Source organism: Drosophila bipectinata, chromosome 2R (assembly GCF_030179905.1).
Source record: "Drosophila bipectinata strain 14024-0381.07 chromosome 2R, DbipHiC1v2, whole genome shotgun sequence".
Lineage (NCBI taxonomy): Eukaryota > Metazoa > Arthropoda > Insecta > Diptera > Drosophilidae > Drosophila > Drosophila bipectinata.
This window is the reverse complement of record NC_091737.1, coordinates 8,386,116-8,400,294: the sequence shown is the minus strand read 5'-3', so window position 1 is coordinate 8,400,294 and position 14,179 is coordinate 8,386,116. Positions and strand designations below refer to the sequence as shown.

The window sequence follows — 14,179 nt, the reverse complement described above, 5'->3', positions numbered from 1 at the left end:
TGTGAACTCTTCAGGCTTTGTTTGGCCTGGCCAGCAGTGGGCAAATCCTGTTATTAATATTTTATGCGTTTCTTTCTATTGCTATTCTCTAACCCTTCAAAACGCTCCAACGCTTAGTTGGGCTTACCGTCCGTGTGGGCCTGGCCAGAAGGGTTTCCGACCCACACGATTATGGAATCAGTGCATGCGCTTCAATTGCTCTCGACTCCATTATCCAGTTAGACACATAACCCATCCACTCGCTTCCTGGTCCTAGTCCTAGTCCAGTCCTACAGAATTTATTTTTTTTCATCCGATGCTTTGTTCTGGCTTAAGTGTTGTGTGAAAATTGGTGGATTTCGATTTAGAAACAGCTTTTGCCATTTACCTCTGTAATCGCTTGGCAAAAACAATAAATAAAACACAAATAATGAAATTACAAGGCACAGCACAGGCTTCGAGTGTCAGAGTCCTGTTGCTTATTTATAGAATTTTATTTGCCATTTCGAACGCAAAATTAATGCTATTTGGGCCAGTACTTCAGTTTTAAGAGTGGTTTTAATGTTTGGCCTGGCTTAAGTAAATTTACAGTGCGTGAGGGAGTGATTGTGTTGGGCAAACACTGAGCTGCATAAGTCTCTGGCCGCCCCCGGGCGTGTCATAAAACGCTGTTGTAATAAAAATTATTATATTTCATTTCCTGCCAAATGAAAATCTCTGGCGCAGATGCCATTTTCCTAGAGGCAACAATTCAATTTTGTATAGTACTACCCACCTACTACGCAATGAAATTCGAAATATTTTAATTGGAAAAACTACAATCGGTTATCTAAATAAATGTGGCACACACACGCACTGTGTGTGTTTTTGCCATAAAGTATGCGGCATGAAATTGTATGCCTTAACAACAAAGCCGTATCCAAACCACTGCAGAGCTACTACTAGGACAATGAAAGCCAATTTATGTGAATTTTATTTTGGTTTTTCCAATTTCATTGCCGGCAATCAAAGGCAAATTATATGGATCCAAGTGCCGGGAATAAATATATACATATATATATGTAGTATAGAGTATATGTTCATCTGATGGACGAGTGGCACAAAGCCAAAGCCAAACAATCAAGAAAGGAAAACGAAAAAGCCCCAAACCAAATGCAATTTAAATAGGAAACCAATTAAATTTAAACACAAAAAAAGGTAAACAATGGTCCGGCTGGCGATGGCGATGGCTATGGCTATGGTTGTCCGAAAACTTTTCCCAAAAGCACCCATAGAAGTGCATTGAATTGCATTTGCGTGTCGCTTGATTCGCCGTCATTTTGTTGTTTTTTAGGGGAGAACTTTGTTTGATTGTTTGCCTTTGTGGCTAAAATAGAATTGTGCACAGGGAGAAACTGTCAAGAGTATTAATAAATATTTAGAGTGAGGAATTATGGAATTTTTTTGTGTCTTTTGTCAAGACAATTATACTTTAGAACTCTTTAGGGGAAGCCCTTTTTGTGCAATTTAATAGGATGGTTCCTGTTTTCTCTTTCACCAAACCGAAATTTGGTAACACCAGTTTACCGGGCATTTATTCAAGTTTTACATTTATGTGTTATCGAAAAACCTTCTCCTCGTAGAGTACCTTAATTTTAAATGAGTTTCGAGCCTTGTTAAAAAATAATTCACTTGTGAAAGTGAAAAATGAAACATGCCTCCAAGTCCATCTCTCCCAGTGTATACTAAAGGGTTCCTGGCCTTTTGGGCCTCAAATAGTTTGCCTGGCACGGATTTCATTTGCTAGCCGTTGGTCATTAGATGGGGCTTACCATTCACGGGTTGATTATACGGCCGGACGACCGAACGGCCAGTCGATGATGTGATTTCGTTTTCCGCACCGCTAAGTCTGTTGGCATAAAGTTCGCAGACTCCGTTTTTGGGTGACAGCCCTTTCTGTGTGAGGTGACCTCCATCTGTTGGCTACATAAATTAATGGCTAAAAAGGCTCACTGGCAGGCAGTCAGCCAACATGCATGCGCACTAGACTATAATTTCCATTTGGCAAAAGTATGCCAACAAACCAAAACAGAAAGCCAAACACATGCCAAACCAAAAATGCAAAAAGACCCAAAGAAAGCCAACCATCAGTGGCTTAAAAAAAAAAAGAAAAAAAAAGGGAGAAATGTATAAAAAACAAAAGCGAGGCGAAAAAACACTGAAATCGTTGTCGAGCCATTGCTAATGGAACATATTTGCGTTGAAAAGGGTTCCCAGCCATGTCTTCTTGTGGGAGTTGGCTGGGTGTGTACAGTGTGGCTTGAACTGAACTGAACTGTTGGCAAAACAATAACAAACAAAGGGGCGGCGGGTGGCCCCGGGGCTGTGGACTGGCAAACTGGCAAAAAACTATGCGTCGCATTCCGCATGAATAAACCCAGTAGAGAGGGCGGAGGAGCCGGGCTGGGGACGCACGAAAGGCTTGAAATATTTCGAGGCATTCATAAAAATGTCGCAAAAACAAAACGCAGCTGAAATAAAAAGAACTTTATGTGTCATTCATTCAAAACCATGTGAAAGGCATCAGCAACAGAAAACGGATTGTGGCACCGGGTTCGAGTACGGGCCAGAATCCAGTCGGGGATGGCCAAAGTAGCCGCCAACGCTGACGCCGAGCGAGTTCAGCGACATAAAAATTCCGTGACAACCAGGAATTCTCACTTTTTGGGTGGCGGATAGAGTGTGAAATATATATATATATGCATTCATACATACATTCATACATACATATATCTTTATCCACTCAACCCCCCCTGCTGTGGTTATTGTTATCCTAGTCCATGACAATAGAATTTTTAATAAATTAAAAGTGTTTCGCAGGCAGGACGAGTGTGGCGCACAAAAGTATGCAATAATAAATTGATATTCCATTTGCATACGAGCACTTCTTTTTGTTGTATCCTGTGCTTGCGGTTAGAGTGGCTCTACCCCGTTTGAAGAGTTTTTGGCCGAAAAATGTTTGCCATAAATAATATGTTAAAATTCGTATGTCTGCTCCTGGCACTCGCCCAGCAAACGAATGAATATAATGAATTAGAGGCGCCGCCGATGTCAGTGGCAGAAGCGGGCACAAGGTGACAGATGGGTTCGACTTCAAGGGTTATTAAAATGTGGGTCAGCCAGGGCAACAGCCTAGTTCTCAGCTCCAGCCATGTCAGGCAAATGTATTTCAATTAAAACACCCATTGCGACCGTAGAATGCCCCAATATTTGTATAATTTTTCGCATTTTGAAATGAGGAAATTGCGAAATGAAACTACGGCCGGGCCACATCAATGCCGGGGCACATAATTGGGTTTTTGGCGAAAAGTCGAAAACAAATACAATTTGTCTTATGCCATTGGCAAACAAGCGTTTTGCAATCACAACAAGAACAACTCAAACAACAATCTACAAACAACGCGTCGTATGCGCAATCAACGACAACATTTATTTAAATATTAAAATCGACGCGTTCCCAACGAAAACTATGACATCAAAATAAATGCAGACTCACGTGTGTTTGTCCCTATATACATCGGTGAAATCTATATATATATATATGTATACCGACTGGTAGAGTGTGTCTGATTGTAAGCCTGGCTGGATGGTTGGTTGTTTGGTTGAAATGTTTGGTTTTGTGCGCTATTCATACGATGAATTCACGCCATTTTCAACACGTGATTTTCACACCGCACCGGAATCAGCAACAAATCCGCACTCTCACAACATGCCAAATGTTTTCGCATACAATCAGGCGCTTAATTAATCATTTAAGCCCTTTTCCCGAGGCCCTTTTTCCCCGTAGAGCTGGGGAATCAGTAAGCACAAAAGCAAATCACCAAAGGCATTGTCAATGCTCTTATTTGTTATTAAAATTGTTAAAAAAAATAGCAGAAATAAAGTATAAATTACCGAAAGCCTCTTACTAATATTGTATTATCCCTTTTCTATTTTTTTCCAGGTGAGCGATGAGATGACTCTGGATAACGAAAACAATTTAAGAATTAAAGTGTAATGTAATGTAATCCATTTTTGTTTGCTTTTTGGCTAGATTAAAAAGGATACTTGTTTGCATTTGTATTTATGGAATGTTCTTTGGCACTTAGGGGAAATTAATTTGATTGGATATCTAAACCATCTAGCTGTTGGGCGCACGATTGCCGGCAACACCTCCTGATGGCATTGTCACATAATTAAGATGGCACACGCACTTGACCTGACCTGGCACGCAATGTTCACACCCATGAGCCCCCGCCGGCCGGCAAAAAGAGCACGACAAAGCATTTATGGCGCCAAATTGTAAATTATACTGGCAAACAACTAGAAACGAACATGCGCCCAGGTTAACTGCCAGGGAACTTGGCTAACACAACCGGAAACGGAAGTTGCCATGTCGTGGTGCAAAGGGAAAAACTGAAGTCAGAATGTAGGAGTGTGAGAAGAGGTGTGGCTGTGCCAAGCAGCCAGCCTGTTGCCTGTTGTGTGCCATTTAAATATGTCATAATTTCATTTATGTGTACCCTCACACCCCAGCTCACACACACACTGACACACTCGCCCTGGCAAAAAGTCAGACATGTCATGTATTTCTGTGCGGGTGTTGCCATCCGTCCGTGTGTTTGGGTTTTGGGTTATTTTTATGGCATGCACGAAATGTTGTTGAAACACCTGTCGCCGTTTGCCGCCTGCTTGCCGACTTGTTCTGCTGATGAGACGTCATATATCAGGAACCCCCGCCGACTGGCGGAGCGTATTAGCAGGCCTGTCGGCTTTGTGCCCAAAATACCAAGTATTTCCGAATTACGTTCAGGGCTCACAGGGCATCTCCGATTCGACGCTTGTTCGCTTGTTCGGCGCTGCTCATTTTGTTGGCTTTAAACCACACGCTGCAAAATTATTTAATTAAGTGGTACTCACCTTGCTAATTGTTTAATTACAGCCGCATATGGTGGGCCGCCTACCTACCTACCTGGCCTACCTGGCGTTCCAGTGCTTTCCGCGGAAACTTTTAGCAAACTGTTATAATTGACAGCTTCAGCCGCCGTCAAAGTCCCAGCCACCGCCAACCACCCATCCATCAAACGGCGGCCTGGTGTTTCCTGTTTACGAGTAGTTTGTCTTGGTTGCGGCGGCGGTAATTGCCGTGTTCACTTAGTCGCTCTTAAGCAGAAAATTTGCAAAAGGTTGAACGAAAGAAACATTAAAGCTAAAGGATCTTGTAGCTAATTAAAAAAAGAGGTCAATGAATATATATATTTTTTTCTTAAAGATATTTATAAGCATATAACAATAAAATTCTTTCATTCAATGGGATTTCCATTATTTTAATTAGATTCTAAGGCTTAAAGTTGATCCACAGGTCGTATACGTATTATTTCTATTTAATATCAAGTTTACGACTGGTTGGCCAACCTTAAGCATCCGTTATTATTTCTTTTAATTTGTTTCTGGCTATTTAATATAACAGTATTGATAGATATAACAAATCAAATATTATTTATATTACGTATACGACCCATTAGCCGATCAATACACTTAAAGTCCTTCGAACTCTATAGAACTGATGATAGAGCTGACAATTTCCATAACAATTTTGAGAAAAAGTGCATTATGTTTATTAAAAATTATAAGTAATATTTCTCCTAACAAAGATTTAAAATTAAAATTTAATTCCCGATTATAACCCGATTATAGTCTCTTTAGTCCTTTATAGTCTCTATAGGTTAATCAACTTTAAAGTCATCAAATAGCCACAAACTGTGAAAACTGAAAATTCTAAAGAGCTGACCAGAACAAAATATTCATCGACCTAATTGATTCGAGCCGAAAGCCGAAAATCGAATTTTGTAATGGTGTTTCGATGCTATTAAAATGAATGCCGCATTTGGGCCAGAGTTTTTGTGGATCGTTTAATTAGCAAAGGCATAAATTAGTTGCCATGTAGCGCGGGCGAGTGCCCGATTTATTGATGTGTGCGGTGCGGGCATCCAAAATTATGCAAAATGCAGTTTTATCTAATTAAAATGGACACGACCATGGATGGCAGCGGATGCTTCAGCGGGGGTGCTAGACTCCTCTGGCGACTAAGCCTTTAATGAGCTTATATTTATAATTTTATGCTCAGTGACCCCCCGGCGCGCCGAGCGTAGAGCGTGGTGTGTGTGCTAGTGTGGTTGGTGCATATTACGTGGCATAGTTCTGGGCGCGCTTTGCTTTTAATTAACCTCGATGGCGGGTTAAACGTTTTGAAAACCAATACGAGCCCGATACAAACATAAATAAATTCGCCATGCCATGCTCCCTGGCTATATTTTCATTTGGCACGCCACAAAAGCGTTGTAAAAAATAAAAAGGATAAATATAAAAATTTGTCTCTGGTCGCCTCGTTCCTCCTTGTTGGACTCCTCTGGTGTGCTTCGAGCTTGTATTTTATTTCTGTTCCTTTTTTTTACTTGATCCACTTAGCTTTATTAAAAAGCTCAACTCACAGACACTCGGACTCGGCGACACTTGCTAGGGTTTTGCCTTTCACTCATGGGCCTCATGTTACTCATTCAAATAAAAGGACACAACAGGGATATGCACTATATCACAGGATATGAAAATTATAAAATATAAGTAAGAATAAAAAATATAACCTTTAGGCTATAATACTTCTTTTTAAATCGTGTATACATTTTTTATTAAAAGAAGTGTATTTTTAAATTCGTTACTTCCTTTTGAAAAAGCGGAGTGTAATTTTTTTGTTAGCTTATAGTTACTACATTTTCCGTTTTATTTCTTGGCCCTGTGCCATATTCCCTCTTGTTTGGCCATAAACAATTTGCGTTGATATAGAATTTCCGGAATGACGTAGATATGCGAATGAAATGCTTTTTTTAATGTCGCCTAGTACTTTCTGTTCCGTGCCTCCTGCCACATGCGGCCGAGCGTCTCTGGCGGCCCTACACCCTCGCATGGCGTGTGCCTTCATTTTGATTTTTGCCGTTGACTTTTTGGCTTTCATCTTTGTCTCTGCTACATGCTGCCTGCTAGCTGCCACTGGCCACCTTGCCTCACCTTGTGCCGTGTGTTGTGTTTGGCACGCAAACTTTACCGCTTGTATCGAGGGTCATGTTTCATGTGGCTTCCGCTTCTGGCCCAGTGCTGTTGTTTGGGTTGCCTACTTTCTGGTGGGTCAGCAGTCAACTCGAACCTGTTTTTTTTTGGCTACAAGTTGTTCGTGTTCCACCTGAAATTTATGACGACAATCGCGTCTAAACGTCTGTCTGTTTGTCTGGCCTGGCCTGTTGCCACAAACCGTTCGTTCGATAAAAATCACTCTTTAAGGGCATGAATGGCTTTGATTTTTGGGCCGGGATGTTCAAAGCTAAAGAGGCAATATGGCCGAAATGACTAACCGAAAATGGCCAACACCTAATAGCTGCTATGGAGGCCGAAAAGAGAAATTCCCGTGCAGTTCTGCGCCTAAAATTGGCCAACAGGGAGTTTAATGCACTCCTCTCGCGGATAGAGGTACTCCATTATTTCGCGTCCAGCCGCTGAGTGGTTATTGATTAACCGCCAGTCGGGACTTGGCCCACTCCTCTCCCTCTCTCCCTCTCCACGTTCATCTCTTTCGGGCACTCCACTCCACGCCTTCCTGAACTGCAATCAAGCCCCTCTTTTTGGGTGTGAACTCAAGTGTGCACGGAAGCGCTGATAGCTGACGTTGGCATGTGGGCTTTAAGGCAGCACTTAAGTTAACCCATTAATGTCGGCCATAAAAAGTTTAAAGCTCCTTTTTCTGATTGGGTATTAAAGAGAACGAGTTAAACTTCATTTGAAAATCAAACAATATCCGAATTTTAATTGAATATTTTGAGGTATGCAAGCTATTGAAAATCTCGAAATTTTTGCTCAAAACACATTGTACTCTAGCGTTTATTTTGAGCGATTGGCTTTCGAACTCATCGATTCATTATATTCCGTTTTCGATTTAGCCCGAAAAACCCCAAATTTAAATGTAAAACTCTCGTTTGTATGCACATTTTCGATGGCTGGCAATCGAGAGGATCCTAAAACTATGCGCCATGCATTTTTCACCAGCCGCAGAAACAATGATTGCTATTGTTCGCTGCCGGGCGAGTTGTTTTGTTGATTTACTACTGACCCGATTTTCGGGCTTGTCAACACAATGGCCCACTGCCACGCCCTCTTCTATTCCTCTACACGCCCCTTGCTGTTTTGTCTTTTGCAACACACACGTGGCTAGCCGGGAATTTGTCGCTGCTGCTCGGGTATGTGCAACTAATAGTTACATTCTGTCACTCTCGCCCCCACCACTAGCCCGGCTGAAAGCCCGCAAAAGAGCCGGCGTGTTGCATAACTTTAGGCGCCACATATGCAGGCCATTGTTTCGGCGTGCAAGCAGCCATGCAACAGACATGCCACGCCCCCGCCCAGCCCCGTAGCCAGCCCAGCCATTTTAAAGTTGAAGGCGCATGCCAAGCGCAGGAAAATGCCTAAAGTTATGCTCTGTAATTTTTTGTGCTGGCTGTCGCAATTTTTTTTGTGGGGGATACAGGACCTCCTGGGGGTGTGGGAAGGATTTTTTTCCCTCTCTGCTGCTCCAAATTGTTGCATATTTTGTGGCACATGTGTTGCCGTAATTTGGTTACACGTCCACGACTTGACAGCCAGGCTAGAGAATGTTTCAGCATTCGGTCCCCCGATTCGGCTTGCGTAATGGAAGTTTAATTTGACTTTTGCCTTCGGATCTGCATTTTTCTTCGAGGCCAACAATTTCTCATTTCCTTGCCTTGACTTTCGACGGAATTGTGTCAATTTATATAGTCGTACTCCCCCATCGGGGGACATCCCAGGCTATTATTTCTTTTCTAATAAAAAAAAAGGACTCTCTCTCGGTTGCAGTTCTGCTGCCTTTGCATTCTGTGATTTTTCATTGTGCCAGCCAGCCAGTCAGCTAGTCACTCACACACTCAAACACTCGCACCCACATTGAAGGTCCTTCAGCTCCCTCTTGTGTGATATTGAGTGCACTTTGTCAAAAGTTATTTTGCAACATTTGCTATTATGCGCTCGATAACAATTTTATAACATTTTTCCTTCGGCAGGGGCAGGGGCAGGGCCAGCAGCCTGCCCCATTCACAGCCTCATGAACCGTCCTTGCCCCAAACTCGGTCTTTTTTTTTGTGCTTCTTGCGTTTCGCAATTTATTGTGTTACATATATTATTATTGTGTACTGAAAAATGCATTTTTCATGACATAACAACGACCCGTTTGGCATTGGCAGTCCTCCCATATACATACATACATACATATATATTTATTTATATATATTCCCATATACCATATTACACGTCTGCCCGATCTACCCGGCAGCGGGAAAAGTTTTTGGGTTGAAAAATGGTTCTTGGCCCGGGCTCTGACCTGCTCCTGCTCCTGCTCCACTCCAATCCACTCCAGGACATGCGTATAAATTGTTTGCGACAGTAATTGGAACACAATGTTAAAGCATGAAATTTTAATTTGATTTTCGATCGGGCTCTTCGAGTTTATTCAGGCTCTTTTTCAGATAAAAAACACCAACAAGGTGGCTCTCAACGAAGTTGAGATGAAAGTCGTTAAGCGAAACAGAGAATAAATATTTTCAGCAATTTATTGATAGTTTGTGATAGAATGGAGTCTCTCTTGTGGCGGTGGACTTGTCAGCCGTTAGCTGTTGACTGCAATTTATAGAGCTGATTGTTTTTGAACGCTTTTTTGGCTTCTGTCTGTGGCCTTCTTGGGCCATCCAGACCATATGCCAGCGCCCTTTGTGGCTTCATATATGGAAAGCGGAGAACTCGCCCCATTCCTTCTAATCGAATCGGTTTCCAAGTAACCCAGCAACCCAAATGGCAGCATGCCAGTCACCTGCTTGGCCATTGTCTTGACTTGGCCTGTCTGCCGACTTGACCCGGCCATTGTTTGGCTTAAAGCTGGCCTTTAAATTCAACCAGGCCTGTGCACAAGCCCCAGTTCTATTAATCACAAATCCCATTCTGAATGGGAGTTTACTGTAAGCTAGGATAGGAATATCAATCAAATGTTTTGGGGAATACATCAGGCATGCTTATCGATTTCTATGAAAACCCAAACAACACATCCTTCGGTTCAAAAAATTCGATTAAAATTCAGTCCAAAGCGGAAGCCAATAGCAGCGCTTATAAAAGCCGGCGGAAACAATAAAACCCAAAACAGTAGCACCAAAATTCGCATCATTAATTTTTTGCAACACGAATTTATCGCTATGATTATACAGAAGAAGAGACAGCGGAGAATAGACTACGGAGGAGCTACCAGAATAGACGGAGACCTACGGAGAACAAAGCGAATAGAGGGAAAATGGGGAAAGGCATTTCCAACTTTTCCTAGTTCCAAACGTGGGGGCTCGTTTTTTCGCCTACCAATCATTATTCAATATGTTGACTTTTGTGCTTTCCACATTTGTTTCGCTCCAAGCCACATAAGTCATGTGGCAAGGGTGCTGTGGGGACACAGGGGCGTGCAGAAGACAAAGAAAAATTTGTTCAAGTGGCTTGGGGGGCGGGGGAGGGCACAGCGCGTCGATGTGGAAATTGTGATAGTAAAGGGGGTTGGGCTTTGGCAAATGGTGTTGCCCCGACCTCAGACACCCAACTCCTACTATACAGCCAACACCCGCATGGCCCAACAATGAACTGTGCGGCAACACTGTCGAAGTTGTTTAACTTTGCATTTGTCGCCTTCCCTGAAGGACAGTGAGAGAATCGAGAGTGCACCCACCATCCTCTAAAGATAAAATATCAAGGATATTCTGCCAGTGTATCCTAGACCTTCAGCTCGCATTTCAGCCAAAGCTGGAGCTTAGTGTTGCCTTTGATTAAGGCCACATAGAAGTGTCAGCTGGGCCAATGTTTTCGAATGGCTAATGGCGTTGTAAGAGAGCCAGGTGTTGATTTTCTGATGGCCAAATCGGATCAATGGGTTAAACTTTAAAGCATGCCGTGTTATTGATATTAAATCCATCATAAATCGGGTTTAATCTACGATAATGGGAGCGCATTAGATGTACTATTTGCCCATGGAAAATGCAATTAAAAGTTGCGAAATTAAAAGCAAATAAAAGGACCGAAAAATTTAATTACGCACATTAATTCAGCGTTGGCGGAGAATGAAATATTAAGACTATTCAGCCTCGGCTCTGTTTATCTTTTATTTATTTTTGTTTTCAATTTTATTTTTTCCGCTTTTCCCACTGGCCTGGCAGCAGCTTTTCCATTTGCAATCAATAAAGCGACCGCAAATGGATGGAAAAGCAGATTCATTGTTTCAACCACCCACTTGCCTGCCCACAGGAGGTGTCAATTATTTTGGCCACCTTGTCAATGAAGCGGATTTTCAAGTCAGTAAAAATTGAAGCTGCAAATGAACTTGCCAATAAATGGCTTAGCTTGGTTTTGTAAATTTAATTTGCATTTGGCCAACTGGTTTCGCCCCATCCTAGTCCTCATCCTGGCCCTGTCCTTGCCCCCGTTCTGCTGCTGTTTTGCGGTTAACCAAAATTGTTCGTATGCAACACATTGCTGCTGCTGCTAGTGCTGCTTTACAAAGCTCAACGAAATGAATTCGTCTGAATTTTTCAGCATCCACCCGCACAACACACCCCCCGACTGGGATGGGTCTAACTATTTCCAGGGATCGTTTGCATTGTTGCGGTAAATTGGTAAAATTTACATACCATTGGCTTTTATTGTTTATGTATCAGCAGCCATCATCATGATTTTCCCAATGATGGCTTTAAAATAGTAACAGCACAATGGCCAATAGTAGTTGTGCTTTCAGCCTAATTGGTTTGTTTGCAGATACTTTTAAAAATAATGTAATGACTTAACTGCCCGCACAGACAGGTTATAAGATTTAAGTAATTGTTTGCCCACTTTAAAGCCCATAAACCATGGCCCACTTCACTTTCTGACCATAAATAATAGACCGGGGCTGCTCTTAAGTGTTTCGCTTGGGAAACGTGCGAGAAATGCGAAGAACTCGTGGCTGCCACCTCTTGACAGCACCTGCCGCTAATGGTCGAGTTTCCTGCCATATGTCTGATTTATTTGATTCTGAAAAGTCGGCTATTTCGCGGCACAAGCAGTCTGGAAAGTTCGCCATCGACGGCTTCTAAGGGGTCAACCTTAGAGCTTCTGTCAACATACACAATCGGCTTGTAATAGTTTGTCACTTTGGTTTTCTTCGCTTTGTTTCGATGCCGTTGTTGCTGTTGCTGTTGCATAACGACAGCTGTGCGACATGTCATGGGATCCCATTGGCATGGAGTGGCAGCAACAGTAGCAACAGCAACAACACGGAATAGGTGGGGCATGGCTGGGCCGGCGACATGCAGAGTCACATATTGATGATGTGCGTCAAATGTCGATGTTGCTGCTGTCAATTTTGTGGGCCACAATGCCAGGGGGTTGCCGCACACCACACCACACCACCCCCTAGTTGCAACACCAGCTAGTCAGTGTATTCACCCCCAGTGTATGGCAGCGGTTACTTCATTTATGTTGCTTAGTTGACCCCAGTGGTTGTTGGCGCTGTTGCAGATGTTGCTTTTGTTGGCTGTGTTGGAGTTGAGCTTGTTTGACAAATTGATCGCGTGATATGTTTGCCCAATGCTGTCATTGTTGTTTCTGCTGTCTGAGTGCTGGCCACATAGTTGCCGTTGCAGGTTCGACAACAATTGGCGTTGCAACATTACATTGCGATTTAACATCCACTGAAAGATTTGGATGAACTAACTCGATTTTTACGGAGAAATAGGACCTCTTCCAAGTCATTATTTTTCCCTGTGTTCGTCCTCTAGAATGTTTTCGAAAAATAGCTATTCCAAAATTCCAATTCGTTGTAAATCGAAACCTCTGTGTCCTGGTCATTCGCAAATTGGTAAGCTCTTGTTGGGCAACGACGGAATCTGCTATTTCCCAGCCTTGCCACTGACTTTAGACTTGGGCTTACTGGCCATGGTCCTTTGGCAGAAGGATTTCACATGCATAATCAAGGCCCAGTGGCCGAGGACAACGGGGGAGCTGCACCACGGGATTGTGACAGTTATGAGAAGGAGCTCCGTCCTGGCAACGTCAATTCGTTAACAGCTACGTCAGCTTTGCTGCTAATTTTGTTTGCCCTGTGTCGTCACCCACACACGGGCCGGTTGCATATACATAGTGTTTGAGAAAAGTATGCGCACGCTTTGTGTGGTCCGAGTGGTGGTCCAGGATTCACTCCTGCTCCTAACGCCCTCTTGGCCATCTCTGTTGCTGCCTCTCGTTGGGTAGCTTTGTTTGCCGTGCACTCCAAACACTGCAGACAAAATGCTGTCGAAAATGTAGCCGGCTGATGTCTCTATCCTCGCTCTCCAGTCTCTGGTCTCCAGCAGGAATCCAGAGTCCTGAATCCCTCATCCTTCATCCTCCATCCAACATGCTGCATTCTACATCCTACTATGTATGCTTCGCCCAGTTAATCCGCCTTGCGTTATGCAACAAAGTTTTTGTGGAAAATTAATTAATTTCATGTGCAAACAGTTGTTAGATTTTTCCGTCTGGCCAAAAAAGGTTAAGGTAGCTAGGCTACCGTTTAATTGGATTAAAACATTTTTCCACACTCGATGCTAATTAAACCATCCTTTTTTTCCAGGACCTCCACTCAAAGCACCCAAAAGCCCCGAAAAACCAACAAAAAAAAGTAAATAAAAGTACCCATGTGCCAATCTGAAAGCTGAGCGGTTTCGGAAGGAATATTGCCGCACAGGAAAATCCAAATACCAACGAATTTCTGGACAAGTGATGAAGTCATGAGACCGACATTCGATCGACGCCTCTGGATATTATTGTTCATTATTTCAGTACAATGTAAGTAGCAAAAAAACTATTGAAAATAAGAAGGAAAAAAGCTTACTGGCATATGTTTTTTATGCTATTCTCCGGCTGACTGGGTGTGTGTGAGCTGGATTTAGAAATGAATGGGCCAAGTGGCCTCAGCAGGCCAAGCAGCTCATATATTGCCGGGCCGGGCCGGGCCGAGAGAGAATGGACCACTTTGTATGCCGGCAACGTGTGAAAAATAGTTCACAGATAATCGCAGTCAGGCAGG

General features: G+C 42.9%; 1 protein-coding gene across 1 annotated transcript in view; it reads left to right on the top strand.

Moving 5' to 3' along the window:
• Positions 1–14,179, top strand: part of tei (teiresias) — a 118,608-nt gene that overhangs the window by 19,313 nt on the left and 85,116 nt on the right. Inside the window, exon 2 of the mRNA XM_017251290.3 lies at positions 13,724–13,938. Coding sequence (XP_017106779.2) covers positions 13,881–13,938 — 58 coding nt within the window. The 5' untranslated portion in view covers positions 13,724–13,880. The remainder of the gene's footprint in view (positions 1–13,723; positions 13,939–14,179) is intronic.